This window comes from Pipistrellus kuhlii, unplaced genomic scaffold (assembly GCF_014108245.1).
Source record: "Pipistrellus kuhlii isolate mPipKuh1 unplaced genomic scaffold, mPipKuh1.p scaffold_m20_p_20, whole genome shotgun sequence".
In the NCBI taxonomy this organism is placed as follows: domain Eukaryota; kingdom Metazoa; phylum Chordata; class Mammalia; order Chiroptera; family Vespertilionidae; genus Pipistrellus; species Pipistrellus kuhlii.
Genome location: NW_023425516.1, coordinates 1,201,202 through 1,220,923, shown reverse-complemented (window position 1 = coordinate 1,220,923; position 19,722 = coordinate 1,201,202). Strand labels below are relative to the sequence as shown.

The window sequence follows — 19,722 nt, the reverse complement described above, 5'->3', positions numbered from 1 at the left end:
ATTTTTGGCTGATTTCCAGGATAGCTCACTCTAAGACTCAGTTCTGGCCTTAAAATTCTCAAAAGCAAGGTAGGCACAATTAATGTCATCTCTGTTCTCTAGAAACAGCGAAGGTGGATAAGATAGTAAAATTCCCAGTGACTTCGGAAGACAAAGGCTGGCTCAGTGGGGCTTATTCTTAAATCTCTATATTCTGAACTTCTAAACTTAGCTATTTTGCCCCCCAAAAAAGTTGCTTAATCATTTTTTTTAAAGTAGGTAACTATAAAAATAATATTATGGCAAATACATGGTTTGTTATCTGCTAAGTATTATGCTAAGCCTTTAAAATGTACTTTCCCTCAGTTGTCATAACAACCTAGATCTAAACACTACTATCAATTCACCTTTTCCTCTGAGGAAACTGCAGCACAGAGAAGTTCAACTACTCATTCAAGGTCACCCAACTCGCAGTGTTAAGATTTGAGCCCAGGCAGTTTGATTCTAAAATCCACTTTCTTAATCACTACGTTTGACTAACTCCCATAAATCATAAACTGACATTCATAGTCTAGTTCACACCTGAGAAAAAAATAACAACATTCCTTTCTTTAAAAAAAAAAAAAAAGAATTAAAAGTCTTACCTTCCTATTTCCCCATTTTCCCTAATTAGTTTCAAGCTTAACATAAATTTGTGGGAGCTGGACTTTGGGGACAGATTTGCATTAACTACAACACAATTTCTGTTTGGAATCTTGTCAGATACGTAAGGTCTCAACTCTATGTCTAAAGTTTATTTTCTATGTACAATACTTGATATCCACAGGGGGGGAAATCACATTGTGGGTTCAATCCCCGGTTGGGGTGTGTCAGAGGCAGCCTATTGATATATATATATATATATATATATATATATATATATATATATATATATATATATTTTTTTTTTTTTATTGATATCAGAGAGGAAGGAAGAGAGAAATAGAAACGTCAATGATGAGAGGGAATCACTGATTGGCTGCCTCCTGCATGTCCCCCACTGGAAATTGTGCCACAAGCCAGGCATGTGCTCTTTGCCGGAATCGAACCTGGGACCCTTCAGTCCACAGGCTGATGCTTTATCCACTGAGCCAAACCAGCTTGGACTCTCTTGATATTTGTCTCATATCAATGTTTCTGGGGTTTTTTCCTCTCCTCCCAACTTCTCTCTCTCTCTCTAAAAGAAAGAAAGAAGAGAGAGAGAGAGAGAGAGAGAGAGAGAGAGAGAGAGAGAGAGAGAGAGAGAGAGAGAGAGAAGAAAGAAAGAAAGAAAGAAAGAAAGAAAGAAAGAAAGAAAGAAAGAAAGAAAGAGAGAGAAAAGAAAAAATTAAACAATCATCCTATGAGCCAGCAATTCCAGTTCTGGGTATATACCGAAAAGCAAGACTCAAAAAGATACTTGTACAACACATTCATGGCAACATTATTTACAATAACCAAAAGGTGGACACAGCCCAAGTGTCCATCAATAGATGAACAGGTAAACAAATGTAGTGCATACACGCCATGGAATATTTTTTTAAATATATTTTATTGATTTTCTATAGAGAGGAAGAGAGAGGGATAGAGAGTTAGAAACATCGATGAGAGAGAGAGTCATCGATCAGCAGCCTCTTGCACACCTCCTACTGGGGATGTGCCCGCAACCAAGGTACATGCCCTTGACCGGAATCAAACCCGGGACCTTTCAGTCCGCAGGCCAACGCTCTATTCACTGAGCCAAACCAGTTTCGGCCACATCATGGAATATTATACAGCCTTAAAAAGGAGGGAGTTCTGACATGGGCTACAACATGCATGAGCCTTGAGGGCATTTGTTAGGTGAAATAAGCCAAACGCAGGACAGATGCTGTGATCCCACTCCTATGAGACACCTAGAGAAGCTAAATTCGAAGAGACAGAGAGCGGACTAGCCTGTGCCAGGGCTTCCGGAGGCCCAAGGAGCTGCCATGTCACCGGCAGTGTCAGTTTTCAAGATGGAACAGTTCTTGAATGTGAATGTATTTAATGACATTTAATGACCTCAAGTGGACGGGGGTGAGGGTGCCCCAGAATGTGAATGTATTTAATGACACTGACGTGTACATTTGACAATGGTTACGATAAATTTTATGTTACATACATGTATCATTCATCCTATGAGCCAGCAATTCCAGTTTTGGGTATATACCGAAAAGCAAGACTCATGGGAATTTTCTACACTTTATGATGCTTTGATATATTAGGGCCTCGGGGACAGGGAGAGACTGTTAGGTTAGGTTAACTAACTTCTAGGGATAGTAAATGAGTTGTATGGACTATGCAAACCAACCAGTCCTCTATCCTAATCATCCCAGGGCCAGGGACCAGACGAGAGACCACCCCTATAGCCCAGAGCCACCAAAGTTATCCAGACTAAACAATCCCAAACCTGCTCAACCGCTTCCCTTGCCTTCCCCATTCCCGTTCTCAGAAACCATAATAATGGCGGTTACAACACGCTTTCCCCTCACTCTCTCCACCTGCGATCAACTCAGGGCTCTCTCCTGCGTCCCTGCGTTTCCCCCTCCCTCTGGGAACCGAGAGTAATCAACTACCTTTTCAGTGGCCTGACCAAACACGAATAAAACCAAAACCCCGGACATATTTTACAACAATATATTTTAGCTCAATTGTAAAAAAGATAAATAATTTTTAAAGAATATTCCAAAAGCACAGATCTAAGTCAAATATGGTACATCTCTGCTCCTGGAGTTTTACATAGTAGTTCAGGGTATAGACGTGGGGGTTGAATTCCCTGCACCCAAATGCTGGCTCCATCACTTAACTAGCGTCGTGACACTGGGAAAGTTCCATAGCCACTACCCCTTAGTTTTCTCCTATGAAAAGTAGGGACAATAACAGAATGCCCCTCTTAGGACTCTGTGAGGATTAAGGGGTTAAAACTAGGAAAGTGTTTAGGACAGTGCAGGTATACAGAAAGCACTCTATAAATATTAAATATTCCTGTTATGGAATCTGCAGCCATTTAAAAAGTGATGGCAATCTGTATGTGCTGCCATGGAAATATATAATTAGAGAGGTGTGAATTTTTTAAAGGAGAGAGATAAGCAAATATTTTATGGAAAAAGTTATACCATTATAACCAACGATGTCCCCCCCAAAAAAATATACAAGAAATTTTCAAAAATATACAAAAACATACATAGTCCATACAACAGTTTATTTGGAGGGGAAGAACAGACATTTAATTTTTTGGAGGGGGGCGGGCATATTGCTCATTGCTCTTTACTGCCACCTAGGGGGTGCTTGGGACATTGCCTGCCATGATCACAATCATTGGTGTTGACTTTTTCTTTTTTTTTAAATCATCACCCAAGGATATTTTTCCACTGATTTTTTTTTTTTTTTTTTTTTTTTTTTTTTTTTGAGAGAGAGAGGGAAAGACAGAGAGAAATATCGCTGTAAAAGAAACACATCAATTGGTTACCTCCTCCACGAGCCCCGACCACAGCTGGGCTGGGGAGGAGCCTGCAACCTGGGTACGTGCCCTTGACCAGAATTGAACCGGGGACTCTTCAGTCCACAGCACACTTAGCCAAACCTAGGGCCTTATTCACTATTTAATAAGTGATCCCACCTTCTTGAGTTAGTATCTTACACCAAACAATTCATGACCCCAAACTTTCAATTTTTAATTAGTTTGGTAACAATCAGAAACATGGGCCCATAAGTTATAAAACTCAATAGATTTTAAGACAAAAATACCTGGTTTGATCTCCTTCACTGAGTGACCATTCCATCTTCACGTTTATAATCTTAATCAGCCTCACCCATTGGCCTACCCCAAATAATCTCACCTCACCCCTTCTCCAATGATCTGTCCGTGATACCTACATTTCTAAATCAGCTAGCTGCCCGGCATTTGAATACTGGTCCCATGACTTCCCAGCTGTGTGACCTTGAACAAATCACTTCATCTCTCTGAGCTTCAGTTTATCTATAAGATACAAGTGATAACATACTAGATCTCGCCCTTCCGGTTTGGCTCAGTGGATAGAGTGTCAGCTTGCAGACCAAAGGGTCCTGGGTTTGGTTCCAGTCAGGGGCATGTACCCTGGTTGCAAGTTCCTCTCTGGCCCTGGAGCTGGCCCTGGTCTGGGCTTGAGCATGAAGCAACCAATCAATGTGTTTCTCTCACATCGATGTCTCTCCCTCTCTTCCACTCTCCCTAGAAATCAATGGAAAAGTATCCTCGGGTGAGGATAAAAGTAAAAAAATAAAAGTAAAAATAATAGATCTCTCACAGGACTCTTGGGGAGATTACAAGTTGATATATCAAGCACAATGCCAGGTGCATCACAGGGCTTAATAAACAAATTTCACTGTTAACACCTACAGTCTTCAAATCTCAATTTAATTGTCTCTTCCTCCAAGAAGCCTCCCCTGACTTCCTAACTAGTAGGTCATGTTGTCACAGATGACTGTTGGGTGGTTGTTTGATTAATGTATCTCTCTCCGGCTGGATCCTGAGCACTAAGAGCATAGAGCGTGGGTCTGTTTTGCCCACCATTCAATCACCAGGTCTACCACAGTTCCTGGCAGGTAGTAGTTATGCCATACATGGGTACCGATACTAGAGAAATGAGTTAGAAAACTGAAGGCCTCTCAAAAATCAGATGTTAACCAGAACAAGTGTCATGAATGTTACGAAGCGAGTCCCCAAGAGATGGACCATCGGAGCCAATTTGATTAAGCATGCTAGAATTTATTACAGATTCGAATCTGGACTCAAACCATGGCTGACGCAGCAGCCAGTAAACACCCAGGTAAGAGCCCCGATGGAGGGGCAATCCCTCCAGAGCGCTCACACAAAAACACAGACAAACACACACCTACCACGGCCAGTCAGGCTCTCCGGATTGGGGTCCCTCATGGTTCTGGCTGGGGATCCCAGACGAATTCATGATCCCCAAGGACCACCAGGGAGCCAAGTCCGATGCAATAAACAAAAGAGCCATCTCCATGCTAGCATGGGCCCCTCCCACTCACGCTGGCAGCATGGCGGAAGGGAGCGAATATTGCCCAGTCCAGGGGTTTTACTCAGGTCGATGGTGATGTCACTGCCTCGGCTAACCCTGATTGGCCCCTCAGGACAAAGAATTGGCCAATCAGTTATCTGTTCCTAAATCCTAAAGACTAAATTCTAAAGACTGGGTCGGCTCCCAGTCACACCCTGCTTGACATTGGAATGTGGCCCTATCTTGCCCATAGTTCAAAAGCAGAACTAAAGGTTATCTACAGTTTCTACCCCTGAAGCTACTGAGTCAGTGGGAGTCAATCTTCTGCAACTACCCTATTATTCAAGCAAGTAATCGAAGGTCGAAGTAAGATAGCAAGGTTAAAATTCAAACAGCAGTTTTGACCCAAGTATGAGTGCTACCATATTTCAATGAACCCAGGTTCTGATGGGCTGGGTGACCTGTGTCCGGGTGGAGGGGTCATCCTGCAAGACAGCTCGCTTAAAAGGAACTGGAAAAAAGATAAGCTATGCACCTCTACCGCTTCTCCTAGGACCAGCCCAAGGTGTTATTTTAAATCAATGTGAGGGCCACTGGGAGTCCTCCTGGCTTGTTCATACAAATTAGAAAAAGGTGCCCATTCCTCCAGGAAGGTGGGATCTCAGGACCTACCTGTCTCCTTAGATAGCCACTCTGCCCAGGGCACCCTGCCGGGCCCGGTTACTGGGCTGTCTCACTGGGTGAAAACCAGACAGCACTTGTCATATCTGAGCCAGAGCAGAAGTCCTGGAACTTTCCCCATGCGACTGCACAGCCAGATTAGGGGCCCACTCCCCAGTGTTCCTCCTTATCTCGCACGTTGTTTTGGAGAACCCCAAGCTCAGCGTCTCCACGTCCAAGGCTTCCCCGCTCCCGCTGACTCCTGTGAGTAAGAAAAACAGCTCAACCAGTGACACTGGTCATCGCTGGCCTGGCTGCGTCCCGCCTGGGCTCCTGGAGAAGCCCTGGCCTCCTGTATTACTGCCTTTCTGAGGGCCTGTTTCCACCTCTACTCTGTGGATGTGTTGGGGGCTGGAACCATGTCTCACTTATTTTGTCTTTTAAAAATCCTTTTTAAATGACAAAAGTACATCCTTGAGGTAGAAAAAATTTCAAACCACAAACTAAAGAGCTGAAAGTCCTCTTTCTACCTGCTCCTTTTTCAATCCCACTCCTATTCCTGGAGAAGACCATATTAATAGCCTATTGTATATCCTTCCAGAACCTTCCATTTGCAAGCCGACTGATGCCAGTAAAAGTGCTAATGTTTGTTAAAGGTTTACTAGGAGTCAGGTGCTATTGCTGGGCATTTTTTGTGCATGTTCTCAATTAATTCACAGAACAAGCCCACAAGGGAAGTGTTGTTTTTGTTCCCTATTTCACAAAAGAGAAAACCAAGGGTGACAGTTATTAAGTGGTAAAGCCAGAACTTGAACCCGGGCAGGCTGACTTCGGAGCTCAGCTCTTAACCTCCACTGTTCTGTCATCGGCTTTGGGATCTGGGACGGCACAGACCCTCTCCATTGTTACCTGTGCGCTCCTCTTCCTCCTTTGTAAAGGCTGCTGCTCAGCAGTCCATAAAATGCACGTATTTAATTCACTTAGTCATTCTCCTATCGGCAAACTTCTCAGCATTTTTCAGTTTTTCGTTTCCTTATTTCATCAAATCTAAGATTCCTGACTATATGAAGTATCCAGTTTCATAGAGATTAAAATGTGCATCTCAGAATTAATATATTAGGGCATTAGAGACCATGCTGCAAAGAACATGTTTGCATACAGTTTTCAGGTGTGGATTTCTGTAGAAGTTTCAGAAGCAAAACTGTGCACCCAAATAAAGGTGCATTTTGTTTTGTTTCGATTTTTGATAGATACAGTGGCATTCCCCTCCAGGAGAACATAATCACCCGTGTCTCCAATTTACCCAGCAAAATGGCTGGCCCTTTGTAGATACTAAAGAAATGTTTGTTCCGTGGACAAAATGCATGCCCAGGCAAGCCCAGCAAATGGGAAGTATTTTGCGATACTTACATACAAAAAACAAAAACAAAACCCACACACATGACAGTGACTGACGCTGAGATTGTAATATTTGGGGGCCACGTGTGCACACACACTTCTTGCTGAAGCGCTGGCCACAGTGAATGATAAGCGTTAATAAAGGCACTTTAGGGGGGGGGGTTGAGGACAAATATGTGAAATCTTAATCAATAAAGAAATTTAAAAAAAAATAAGAGGAAAACAAAAAAAATAAAGGCACTTCATGCAGAATGACGTGTCCAAAGTGGCTACAACATTCTCTATCGAAAGGCTGTGCACTCAATGTAAAAACAACACCTGAACAGCTCCAACATTTCACAACCCCCAGTTACTAGTTGTGAGATATTTCCAGAAATCCTAGGGCGTGTCCTTTTCCTCAAAGAGCTGCAAGGCTGCCTGCACGGAATAGCCCGGGATACGTATTAAAATGCACACCCACTCCATCGGTTCTGAGGGTTGGGGCCTGGGAACCTGCATTTCCGTCGCTTAGCATTCAGGGTGATTGTGAGGCGCTCAAAGGCGGGAGAGCCCGCGCACCCCTGAGTCTCTTAATTATATTTTCCCTTTAATACGAGCCCTTTGGCTGGAGAGTGTGGAATCAACTGGCAGTGAGCAACAATACCCCAAATCTCTGACGGAATCACTCACCCCCAGCAGGGAGCGGGGCCAGAAAGTCAGCGCGCGGCTGCGCCCCCTGCCGTCCCTCAGCGGCCTCGCCCGGGGCCGGGGCGGCCGGAAACGTCGACTGCGCCTGCGCGCTCCGAGGCCCACAGAGACCGCCTCAGGGAGCCGCTGGCCGCGGCACTCCCGACCGGAAGCGGAAGTAAGGGTTAGCCTCGCGCAGAACGGGCCCCAGCCGTACCCACCCGTGGGCCCCGCCGGCTCGCGGAAGAACCGGAAGCGGAAGTTGCTAAGGGGCGGGGGGAGTGTGTCTGGTTATCTGTGCGCTCCTTGGGTTCGCGCCGCCGCTGCCGGAGCTGGGAGAGCGCCGTCCTGAGACCTCGCCAGGCGTGCCGACCCGGCTCAAACCGGATTCCTGCCTGGAACCCTTCGCCCGAGAGGTGCGGTACTCGGTGCTCCGACTCCCTCCGTGGGCCCTGCGACACCCCGCGTCCCCGGCTGCGGGAGCCCCCGGCTTCTTCCCCGGAGTGAGGCCTAGCCCGGCCCGGCCGCCCGGTGTCCCCGCAGACTCCCGCCATGGGCAACACGAGCAGCGAGCGCGCCGCGCTGGAGCGGCAGGGCGGCCACAAGACGCCCCGAAGGGACAGCTCGGGGGGCGCCAAGGATGGGGACAGGCCCAAGATCCTGATGGACAGCCCCGAGGACGCCGACCTCTTCCACTCGGAGGAAATCAAGGTGAGGGGAGGTGGGGGGATCCGTTGCCTTCCCTAATGTGGAGATCTACCAGCTCCCGCCACCGCCCCTCTCTCTAAGCCTCCTCAGAGTGGGAGGGAGGTGCTCCTTCCGCCTCTGCACTTAGAAGCCCGACCGACGGCCCTGGAGGAGCCCGCAGCCAGTGTCTGGTTACCCTGAGGGCGGAGGGACGCGCTGCCCTAACATCGTTAAGAGAAAGCGGCCCCGGTACAGAGTCTCGGATTCTTAATTAAGGTCGTGGAGCCAGCAGCCACTGAGCCCCAGTCCTCGCTTCCCTCCTAGGCATCCTAGTCAATTCCACTGAGAAGCCTTCCCTCCTCTGCAGGAGGAGACTGGCCCTTGTTTAGTAGTGGCTTTTGCAGGTTGTCAGTTTGGGAGATGGCGCACACAGGTAAGCTGAGAGCTGAGTTGGGCAACTGACTGCGGTGGGCAGAGGCTCTGGCCCTGCCTGAATCATCTGGTTCCCCCTTATCCCGCTTGCGCAGAGCGGGCGCAGAAGGGTAATTGCGCTCCTGGAGGCGCCTGCAGCAGCTCCTCTTCTCTCCCCTGTTGTGGAAACGAGACATTGTGTTAAACAGGCCACAGCCAACCGAATGTGGGCATCCTGCCACAGTCTGCTATCATTTATCAAAAAGTCTAAGATGATTCAGACTCCTGCTACCACCCGATAGGGCCTGTGCCCAGCTGCAGGGACAGTTAGTGACTCTGCAGCTGAGCTGTGTGCAGTACAGCCTCGTAAACGAAGAACTCATTTCTTAAGGACGGTGTGACAAAGCAGGCTTCGGTGAAATGAGGTGCCTGGCCTCCCAGCCCCAGCCCAACTTGGATATTGAGCATCGTCCGTTAGGCTAATTGCCTGGCAACTCGTTCCAACTTTGCTCACATTTTCTCTCAGATGTTGAGTTGGGTGATCATATTATCTATAATAAGAAAAGCATAACCTGCTAATTAGGCTGGATGTCCTTCTGGATGAAGCTGGGACTTCCAGGGAAGCCCGGGTCCCGGGTGCCAGAGGGAAGCCAGGGCCGGCACCAGGGTTTGGGGGGAAGGAAGGCCAGCTCTTGCATGAATTTCGTGCACTGGGCCTCTGGTTATCTCATATTCTCACTTGGATCTTCGCTATAAAGGTTCTGCTTTGACTTGGCTTTCCATCCTGCAGTTTGGACTTGCCTTCTGAATCTGTTGCATTCCTGGGAAGCTACTTGGAACGTGAACTTTGGAGTCCTGGTTTTCCAAGGACTTGACATCCCTCCCCTCAGTAATAATTTTGGCCCAAGGATGGCTACTTAAGACAGCATAAGAATGAAACTACTTTCTTCAAGAAGTATTTGTTCTGCCCTAGCCTGTTTTGCTCAATGGATAGAGCATTGGCCCACAGACTGAAGGGTCCCAGGTTTGATTCCACTCAAGGCCATATACCTTGGTTGCAGGCTCAATTCCTGGCCCTGGTCATGCGTGCAGAAAGCAACCAATCGATGTGACTCTCACATCAATGTTTCTCTCTCTATGTGTCTCTCTCCCTCCCTTCTACACTACCTAAAAATCAGTGGGAAAATATCCTTGAGTGACTGATTAACAACAACAAAAAAGAAGTTTTTGTTCTGTTGCTATTCCAAAACTTGTTTAAAAAATGTTTAGCATACAGATGATGTGTGGAGAATGATTTGAAATAGTGTCCATTAAAAAAAAAGTCATGGATTCTTTTAACTATGCGCAAATGTACCATTTTGGCTGGAGTTAGTTATCGCATCCTCAGTGGGAACCGTTTTCAGTCTGGTATTCTTTAATCTGAAATCTTGTTAAGCTCAAAGAATGCAGGCAGCTTTAGGACGTGCTCAGGTCAGTATGTGACAGGAAGATGCCCGTTCAACACGTTAACAGTCTCTCCCAGCCTGGAACTCCTGCGCTTTTAAAGTCTTCGGCTACTGACTAGGAAACATGTAACAGATTCAAAACCCCATATATTCACCCAGAGTCAAGACGTGTCTCTTCTCTCTGGAGCATCCCAGTTACACGACATTTCCCCTGCTAAGAGCTACTGTGGACCGTGGGGAGGGCTGGTCTTTGACTTGCCTTTTTCTCCCCGTGTCTGGACGGCACTCGGGGAATGCAGTTTTTCCCTTCCTCGGAATCTGGCTTTGCCAACTTTCAAGTTGACACCTCTGGAATTGTCCCTAATAAATGTTCATGTACTTCTTAACTAAGGGAGGAAAATGACCTTTATTAAGCTAGTCTTGAATTCCTCGCACTTTCTCCCAAGGGAGTTTTGTCATTTCTCCTAGGATTTTAATGTAGTCCTCTTTAATCACAGCAATGATAGCTAATAATTTGTAAGCACTTACCATATGTCAGACACTACGCAGAGCATTTTACATGGACTTCCTCGCTCAGTCTTCACAACAGTCTTAAATTGCTATTTTTACTATCTCCATTTTGCTGGTAGGGACCTGACGTCCTGGCCAGTTAATGAGCCTGAATATGAACCTTGGTAGTAACTGCTGCCTCTAGAACGATTGTCAATATCAGGGTAACTGTCTGTGTAGGGAGCTCACTAATGACTTCCTGTCACTGAGCGTACGCTGTGTTTCTAGGCTCCGGAGAAGGAGGAGTTCCTGGCCTGGCAGCACGACCTGGAAGTGAATGACAAAGCTCCTGCCCAGGCCCGACCCACCGTCTTCCGCTGGACGGGGGGCGGCAAGGAGGTGTACTTATCCGGGTCCTTCAACAACTGGAGCAAACTTCCACTCACACGAAGGTAATTGCCTGGGAGGGTTCACCTATTATCTCCGCTCAGGGATGCTCTCGTTCCTGAACCATCTCTGTTGGTGAACAGAAAGGGTGTTTTTATAATACCAATGCTGAATGGGAGAATAATAATTTATTCTTAATAATTTATAGGTTCCATTCTCACACCCACGTGTCTGGGTTTAGAGCACACGTAGAGACAAGCATTGCTTCCACTTCACATGTTCAGCTGTGTGTTTGCTCAGGCGGGATTCTAGGAAAGAGATAGCTATTCCTAGTGCTGTAGAGAAAGCACCAGGCTGGGAATTTCGAGACCAGACTTGAGACCACATTGCTGGGCTAACCTGTCATTAATACCTGAGCCTCAGCGTTCCTATCCGTAAGAAGAGACTGTTGGATCAGATGATCTCTGAGGTTCCTTCTAACTCGGATTCTCTGCGTTACTTTTGTTTGAAAGGTACATGTCAATTAGCATCATTAACAAGACCGCAGTAAACTACCCTGTTTCCCTGAAAATAAGACAGTGTCTTATATTAATTTTTTTCTCCCAAAGTTGCGTTAGGTCTTATTTTCAGGGGATGTCTTATCTTTCCATGCGCTAGTCTTATTTTCGGAGAAACACGGTAGTTCATCAGGAGCCCTACATGGACTTTTGTCTCAAAGGGTCAGTGACAGCATCTTCCCTGGGGGGTACTCCTGATGAAGCCGAGGGAGAAACGTGGTTTGCACGGCCAGGCCTTGTTATTGTCGGGGAGCCACCTGCTTTTCCAGGGGTTCATTCGGTGTGGGAGGGAGCTGCTGGGCACAGTGGCAGCTGCTTCAAGTCAGGAACAAAACAAAGGTTTTCCGGGGCCTTTTTAACAACTATGCTTCTTCAGAGAACTTTCGCCTCCTATTAAATTGCTCCTCTTTCCTGCCCTTCACAAACTGACAAAGGGTAAAGCTCGACTGCAGGCTGTTGCCATCCTCCTTGGCATCTAGGCTGCCAGGCGTTCTGTGTGCACCCTGAGGACAAATGCCTGTCAGCCTACCTTTTGAGTAAAGTGAGTTTTAATAAAACGTTGCTTCCTTGCTTCCTTGACCATTTCTAGATTAAGATCTATGTATTGAATTGCTTGAATTGGTTAAAAAGACTCCTGCAGCTGAAGTCTTGGTTTTACATGGGAAGGCTTTGTTTAGTTCTGTGGCTGGTTTTGTAAGTTAGCTCAGAAGGCAGCCCACTCAGCGGAAACCTCTACTTCCTTTTCCCGGCAGCCATAACAACTTTGTAGCCATCCTGGACCTGCCGGAAGGAGAGCATCAGTACAAGTTCTATGTGGATGGTCAGTGGACACACGACCCTTCTGAGGTACTCTCCCCCGCCCTCCGGCCTCCGGCCGCCGCACAATCCCGATGAGTCACCTTCCCTTCTAGACTGTTGCCAGGCCCCTTTGTCCTGGTAGGAGTCCCTGTGTGGCTGAGCCAGATAACAGTGCCAAGGGACAGACTATGGGCACAGGCACACTGACCAAGAGGAGCTGAGCCCTCCCAGCCAGGAATTCTAGATCCTCTAAGAATAACCCCAGACCTTCCCCATTATGATTTCTGCCTGTCTGTCTCTTCCCAGCCAGTAGTAACCAGCCAGCTTGGCACAGTTAACAACATCATTCAAGTGAAGAAAACTGACTTTGAAGTGTTTGATGCTTTAATGGTGGATTCCCAAAAGTGCTCCGATGTGTCTGGTATGAACAGCTATTTTATCCCCCGTGTGTGCAGGTGGGGGCTGGACAGGATAGAAGTCCCCTGTCTCCCTCTCCTCTCTCTCTTGAGTCAAGCTGCCCAACCGGTGGACGTTTGTAGCTCCCTAAAGAGCCTCGGGATAAATCCTAACCTGGGGTCAGGTGGCTGAAATCCAGCCCCGCGGGGAGCAGTCAGTCAGTTTGGGGCGTATCTCCAGGTTCAGTAGGTCGGCTTGGCCACAGAGATCAGAGAATTGAAACAGAACCAAAAGGCCTGGGAGCCTGGCCTTGGGCAGCGATGAGCCAGCACCGGGGAAGCCTGCCAGCCCCCGCTGCTCAGGGTGCCTGCAGTGTTGCAGCCTGACACGTGGTAAGCAGGCACTCCGTGACCTTGGCCGTCACCATGTGGCACATTAGCGCCTTGTTGGGCAAGGAGGCTCACTGCAGGAAACAGGCGGCACACACAGCCTGCTGAGGGCAGACTCGGAAACCTTTCCTGTCTTTCACGAGTCATCCAGTCCTAGCCCTTTTGGGAAATTGCTTTCCATCCAAACCTACGGGAAGGAATGCCGGAAACATCAGTGCAGTTCAGCGGGAGGATGTGTTGTCCTCTGACGTGTCAACAGCAACTACACTGCGGCCTTTAAACAATCCCTGGGCCCCTGAGGCCCGGGAGGTTCTCCAGGGCTGAGCTGTCAGTCTGAGAAAACGGCTTCAGCTCAGTTTGCAGGATGATCCCTCTTTGCCGCCTGGCTCCACTGGAGGTATTGCCACCAGGCCTCGTTCCTGTGGGCTCCGGAGCCATGGTGGTGAAGGGCCCTGGGGGGCTTGCTGGGGCTGACAGGCCAGGTGGTGTGTGTAGGAGTCGGAAATCCAGACGTCGACTTCTCTCTCTGGCTAGTTACCTGGTCTTTTAGAGAAACCAAGTGTTTCCTTTCCAGATGAGTGGGGATTGGGAGATGGAGGAAATGCCAAAATATCCCCTATTCACTGGGCCAGATGGGCACTGAGGCTTTTAGTCACGGTTCCCAGCCTAGATCACTGGGACAGGAAACTGACCCCGCCCCCCTGCAGGTAACCCACTCAGGCTTTCTGGAGGCTTCTCGGGCTCTTAGCATCTGGATTGGCTCCCGGAGGCTCGGTGTTCTGCACGTACTGCCTTTCTCCGTTTCCTGCTGTGAGCTGTTCGGGTCACGGGAAGGGAGCCTTTCCCTAGAAAGTGCGATGAGGAAACTGGCCGGCCGGGCCCTGTTTATTTCAGACAGCCCAGGGTCAGGCGACCAGCCCCATCCCGATGTCCTCCCAGCTGAGGGAGCTGCTTCTAACTTTGAGAAATATGGTGCTTCTAGAAGCTTCTTAATAGTCTGTAGAATCGAGACACTCGAGCAGGAGTTTGAAAGGAACCTGAAAGTGATAGAGTCAAGTGCCTTTGGAGATCGGGTTTCCCATTTTGCTTTGTTTTGATTTGCAATGTGCCGGTGCCTCATATAACTGTACAAACGGGCTGCTTTATCTTGTTTTATTCTGGCCGGCGGTGCTCCCAGCTCAGGCCAAGTCACGTAAGCATCACTTGGTGCCTGGAGCTTCTTTGCGGTGTTGGCTGGTGCAGCCCATAGCGAGCAGCATGCCCCTCCCGTTAGGTCACGGACAGCTTCCTTGTTAGTCTGACCAGACGCTCCATCTTCGCCACAAGTGCTGTCTCCTGCAAAGGCATCTAAGGTCGCTCCTGAAGGTTATCCAGTCACCAAATTCCAGAGGGTTTCTCATTGCCTCTGCTCTTCACCTCGGGGCCTGTGTCTTCTGCAGGAGAATGTGAATCTGTATTGAGGGGACGTGAATTAAGTGAGACTGCTCTGACTCCATTTTCACATAAGTGTCCTGTCACCATCTCCCAACAGAACTGTCCAGCTCCCCACCAGGACCCTACCACCAGGAGCCCTACATCTCCAAGCCAGAGGAGCGGTTTAAAGCACCGCCCATCCTCCCCCCACACCTGCTCCAGGTCATCCTGAACAAGGACACGGGCATCTCTGTGAGTGCACAGGCGTCTCCTGCACCGTCCTCCGCGGGCACGTGCAGCTGCCCCCTCTGTCCACCTCTGCAGAGCAGCTGCCGAGAAAGCTCACTGTCGCCCCTCAGTGCCAATTGCCGGGTCCACCTGCCGTGGGGACGGCTACTGGCGAGGCCTTCGCCAGTGGGTGCTGCTCCCCTCCAACAGGCCTTTCGGAGCTTTTCCTTGCATTTTACTCCTTTCGAATGTTATGACAAAAATACATAAGCCAGCCCTTCTCAGTAAGCTGCATAATGGAATTCCCCCGTTAGCCCCCCCATGCTTTCAGAAACTTGCTCTTAGGTCAGAATTTGGGTGTCTGGGCAGCACATTCCCCCTGGGAGGTCGCTAGCACCGAAGGAAGTGCGGTTCCTCCTGGGCCCTGGAGAACACACCTTCCCTCCCTCGTGGCTAATTGTCCATTTTGTTGAACCCAAATCGCCTAGTTTTCTGCTCTGGGATTCCTGGAGAGGCTGGATGTCCTTTGTTCAAGCCTCTGCCTGAAGGCATCCATTCACAAGGTGGCTCCATCCACAGGAGGCGTGTACGAGACGGGGGCTGAAGGACCCGTGTGCAGGCGGTCCCTGCACTGGCTCCTGGCTACGCTTCGTTACCCAGGGACCCACCTCGGGGCAGAGAGTGCCTAACACACACCTGGCAGCTGAGCTGACCTCTGGCTACACCTTTTCTCATTGAATGAGCATTTATAAAACGAGAGTGGCACATTGGAAAAAGAAATCCAGATTTCTGGTTTCTCTTTAAAAATTGGAGGGTGTGGCAACATTAGTGCCTGTCCTGTGAGCTGTGTGGAGCAGCAGCGCCCCTCCCCCCAGTGACCCAGGCGCCCACTGCTCGGAAGTGTTGGTATGGACTGCATCCTCCTGCTTCCTCCAAAGTGCACTCTGGACAGCTGTCTCCTGCCGCTCCAACAGGAGGACAGGGCCGTGGGCAAAGCCTGAGAGACACCAGGCCCCGCAGCACACGGAGGCTCCCCTTGTAGGAGCATTAAGCACAGCCCTCGCCTCCCGTCGTCTGCCTGAGCAGGGGCTGAGTGGCTGCTTGCTCTCCTTTGCTCCCGGGGCTGAGATAAAGTGGGGAGTCTTCCTGGTTCCCAAACCCACATGCTCACCTCAGTCTGCTTCTGTTCCTCACAGTGTGATCCGGCTCTGCTCCCCGAGCCCAACCACGTTATGTTGAACCACCTGTATGCGCTGTCTATCAAGGTAATGGCGTGTCTGCTGCTGTTAGGGTGTGCTTCTCAAAGTGTGCTCTGAGCCCCTAGAGCTGAGCCACCCGGAGTTGTTGGCTAAGGGGCAGCCCAGGGCCTGAGGCAGACGCCCTCTGGTCCCGAGGGCGGCCCGGGACCTTTGATGAAGCCGCGTGGTGATGCTCGTGCCCTCCATAAACGGTGAGTCCTGATCACTTGTCATCTCCACCCTTTCTCAGGACGGAGTGATGGTGCTCAGCGCGACCCACCGCTACAAGAAGAAGTATGTCACCACCTTGTTGTACAAGCCGATATGAGGAGCTGTGAGCCGCCGTGAGCCCAGCACACGGGCACCACCAGGCTACACACACGCATGCTTCCCGCCGAGGGAAGGGACTGTAAATTCCCCGTTTCACGCTCTGTAAGACATTTCATACTGCCCCAGTCCTGCCTGGAGGCCGGTTCTGGGCACAGCAGCTCCTGGCACACCTCCGTCCGTCACGGCCTCTCCACACCCCGTGCCGAGAGCAGAGCCGAGCGCGGAAGGCCCGCAGCCCCCCAGGGCGCGAGGACGGGTGCACTTCTAAGCACCCACACACCGGTCGTGGAGGTTCCTTAGCCAAAACAAACACTAGCTGCTTTCGTAGCAGATGCCTGGGGAGCAGGAACGAGGCCACACAGAGTTCCTAATTGTACGTGTGCTTCCACGGCCTGGCTCTGGCGCCAACACCGAGGACAGTGCTGGTGTTGCCGGCCTCTGCAATCAAAGCAATATTGTCTCCCACTCTCTGCTCCAGGGAGGTGTCATTTCTATAGCAATTAGCACCTCTGACTTCAGGTGAAGTTTTACAGTTGTTACACTTACTGCACTACGTTTTGTTGTGTCTTTTTAACCAAAAGTGGCTAATGTACAGCCTTAGGGAATTTTCTAATCACCCAGCTAGAATGTAGATCATGTGAACAAACTGCTCAGCAATAATCTGTTCTCAGAACAGACTTCAAAAACCGCTGCCGGATTTCTCCCATCAAGCTGGACGATCCCGGGGACTGGCCGCTGGTAGCAGCAAGGTCGTCCAGCTTTATATTCTCACCGTAACGAGGTGACGGTGTTACCATGCAAACCTTGGGGGAGCACCTACCCCAGCCCATGCCACTGCTCAGGACCTCCGTCCCCACCTAGAAGGCTGTCGCAGTTCTGTTGCTTATTCTGCAAGGAACTCACAGCAGCCTTCTAAATGTGTGTTGGGATGACCTCCTCTGGACCAAAACGAACCTCTTCATGCTGGGCGTGGCTTCCGGGGAGATGCCACAATGTCCCCATCAGTGCAGGCTCGTCCCCAAGTCAGCGGGAGCTGTCGTGCTCGGTGAGGACCCGGGAAGGAACTCCTGGCTTCTAGTACCTGTTCCAAAACCCGGGTCTGGGTTAAAATAACCCTTTTTTGTTACTGTTTCAAAACACTGAGTTACTGGCGCCTTTACGTACAGGTTTCAATAAAGCATTCATTCAGTACCATGCTTTCCAATCATTTTCATGTCCTGTAGCCCACGGGTGAAGCTCCGTTCCCTGACCACACGCATTCCGCGCGCACAGTCTGAAAGGCTATAAACCCTGGCGATTTCAGGTCCTTTCGAACGGCTGAGTCACAAGGGAAGCTGAGGAGAGGTCGCCGAGAATGTTCCGGGTGAGGCAGGAAGGTGGTATCCCAGGGCAGAGGTGCTGCTACCTGTTCATCAAGCACCGAGAGGGAGCCTGGGTTCATGGCACCTGCCTGGAAGCCACCAGGACGACCTGGAGTCAGACCTGTGCTTGCCAGCTGACTGGCTCTGTCCTCCCTAAGAGATGGACGGTTACAGTATCCCTTTAATGAGCCTTTCTTCCTAGGCATCTGTCGTTGAAATGAGTTCCAGAGGAAAGGGGACCTCGGACAGCTGGTGCACTTGAGGTGGAGAGCGGCTGTGGAAGCATTTGTAGCCAGTGAGCCCGGTAACTGCCCTGCGCAGCCCAGGGACCATGGGGGCCCGGCCGAGATGACCGAGGGAGCACAGGGTCCAACCGCAAAACAAGCACATGGTGTTCGCACTCAACACAGCTGCTTGTGTATTTAAACGGCTTCATTTTCTTTAAAAAGCAACACAAAAGGAAGTCCCTGTGGGCCAGAAGATTGCTCACACACCCAAGTGAAAGACTGTACCCAAGAGGTAATAGGGGTTATCCCATGGATGTGGAAAAGCACAGGCAAAGCCACCGGCAGGCCTGCAGTGTCCCACGATGCAGGGAACGTGCCTCTGGTAGCAGGCCCTTGTGGGTGAGGACTGGGTACGTGGCTAAAGCGTGAGTTGCTTATGAAAGTAGAGAGATTTTTTTCCTCTGGGAGTTCATATGCAAACTAGTGGCCCAGCCTACACCCTCTCCAATCTGGGACCGCTCAAAGGATGTCCTACTGCCAGATTACAGGGATCAAGCCTAAACTGGCAGTTGGACATCCCTCCCACAATCTGGCACTGCTGGCTCCAGCCATTCACCTGCCTACCTGATTGCCCATAACCACTCTCGTCCCAACCCCCACTGGCCTGCTCACCCCCACCTTCCCTCCCCACTAGCCTGTTCGCCCCCAATTGCCCCCCTTCTGTCCTGATTACTCCAACTGACTCCCACTGATGCCTGCTCACCCCCAACTGGCCCCCCTGCTCATTTGCTTACCCCCAGTGACCCCTGCTGTCCCATCCCGGCCTTATCACCCCGCCCCCCAGCAACCCAAGGTCCAAGCCCCTCCTTTTTTTTTTTTTTTTCTTTCCCCCTTTTTTTCTCCCCAGCACCTCCTTGAGCAGAGTCCAGGGCTGGCTGGAAGCAAGTATCTAGGATTCATTTATCTTCTATAATTGAAACTTTGTAGCCTTAAGCGGAGGCCAGGGCCAGCCAGGGTGGGTGGGAAGCTTGGCTTCCTCCATTGCCAGGGCAACCCAAGCCACCTGCTCTCTCCAGCTCTGTGGCTGCAGCCATCTTGGGTAGGTTAATTTGCATATTTGCTCCTGATTGGCTGGTGGGCGTGGCTTGATGCAGCAGAGTTGATGGTTACGTTGCATGTTTTTCTTTTTTTAGTGTAGATGAATATGGGGAGGCAAAGGTAAGATTAAATTACAAATATAAAATGATATTGCAGAGTAAATAGAACCATATATCAACATACTGAAACCAGAAAACAAAGAACACAGGCAAGGCCATTTCCTCCCCTTCCCTTTGGCCCCGTGTGCAGGTGTAACAGGGAAGTCAACAGGGCCCCAAGACCAGGTCAAGCAAAGCCTGACATCTCCCTGGAGTCAGCCATTCCCCCAGCATCCCCTCCCAGGGTGGGGCTCAACTTTAGGAATGTCCAGCTCAGTTGCTGACTAGCTAGGTGACCTTGGGCAAACCACATGACCTCTTTCAGTCTGACTTATCCCCCCTGAACAAATGAGAGGGTTTGGACTAGCACTAGACGATCCCTAAAGCTCCTTTCATTTCCCATTGGAAGCCACAAAACCTTTACAGCA

The 19,722-nt window shown here is 49.6% G+C and overlaps 1 protein-coding gene across 2 annotated transcripts; it reads left to right on the top strand.

Annotated features, from left to right (window-relative positions):
• The first annotated feature begins 7,995 nt into the window (after positions 1-7,995).
• PRKAB1 (protein kinase AMP-activated non-catalytic subunit beta 1) lies at positions 7,996-17,700 on the top strand. Of its 2 annotated transcripts, XM_036448876.2 has the most exons (8): positions 7,996-8,158; positions 8,286-8,453; positions 11,063-11,226; positions 12,471-12,564; positions 12,823-12,937; positions 14,833-14,966; positions 16,139-16,207; positions 16,431-17,700. In XM_036448876.2, exons 2-8 carry the CDS (start codon positions 8,295-8,297, stop codon positions 16,506-16,508), a joined length of 813 nt encoding a protein of 270 aa, XP_036304769.1. In that variant the 5' UTR covers positions 7,996-8,158; positions 8,286-8,294; the 3' UTR covers positions 16,509-17,700. The 2 variants fall into 2 exon arrangements, with proteins under 2 accessions (XP_036304769.1, XP_036304768.1); XM_036448875.2 differs by having other exon boundaries at positions 7,996-8,453.
• Positions 17,701-19,722: the final 2,022 nt, after the last annotated feature.

What these genes read in the sequence shown, in the direction of transcription:
- PRKAB1 (XM_036448876.2), top strand. Translation starts at nt 8,295, where the DNA reads ATGGGCAACACGAGCAGCGAGCGCGCCGCGCTGGAGCGGCAGGGCGGC. An exon ending in TCCACTCGGAGGAAATCAAG is followed by an intron (nt 8,454 to 11,062) that starts GTGAGGGGAGGT and finishes CTGTGTTTCTAG; the next exon opens with GCTCCGGAGAAGGAGGAGTT. An exon ending in ACAAGGACACGGGCATCTCT is followed by an intron (nt 14,967 to 16,138) that starts GTGAGTGCACAG and finishes TGTTCCTCACAG; the next exon opens with TGTGATCCGGCTCTGCTCCC.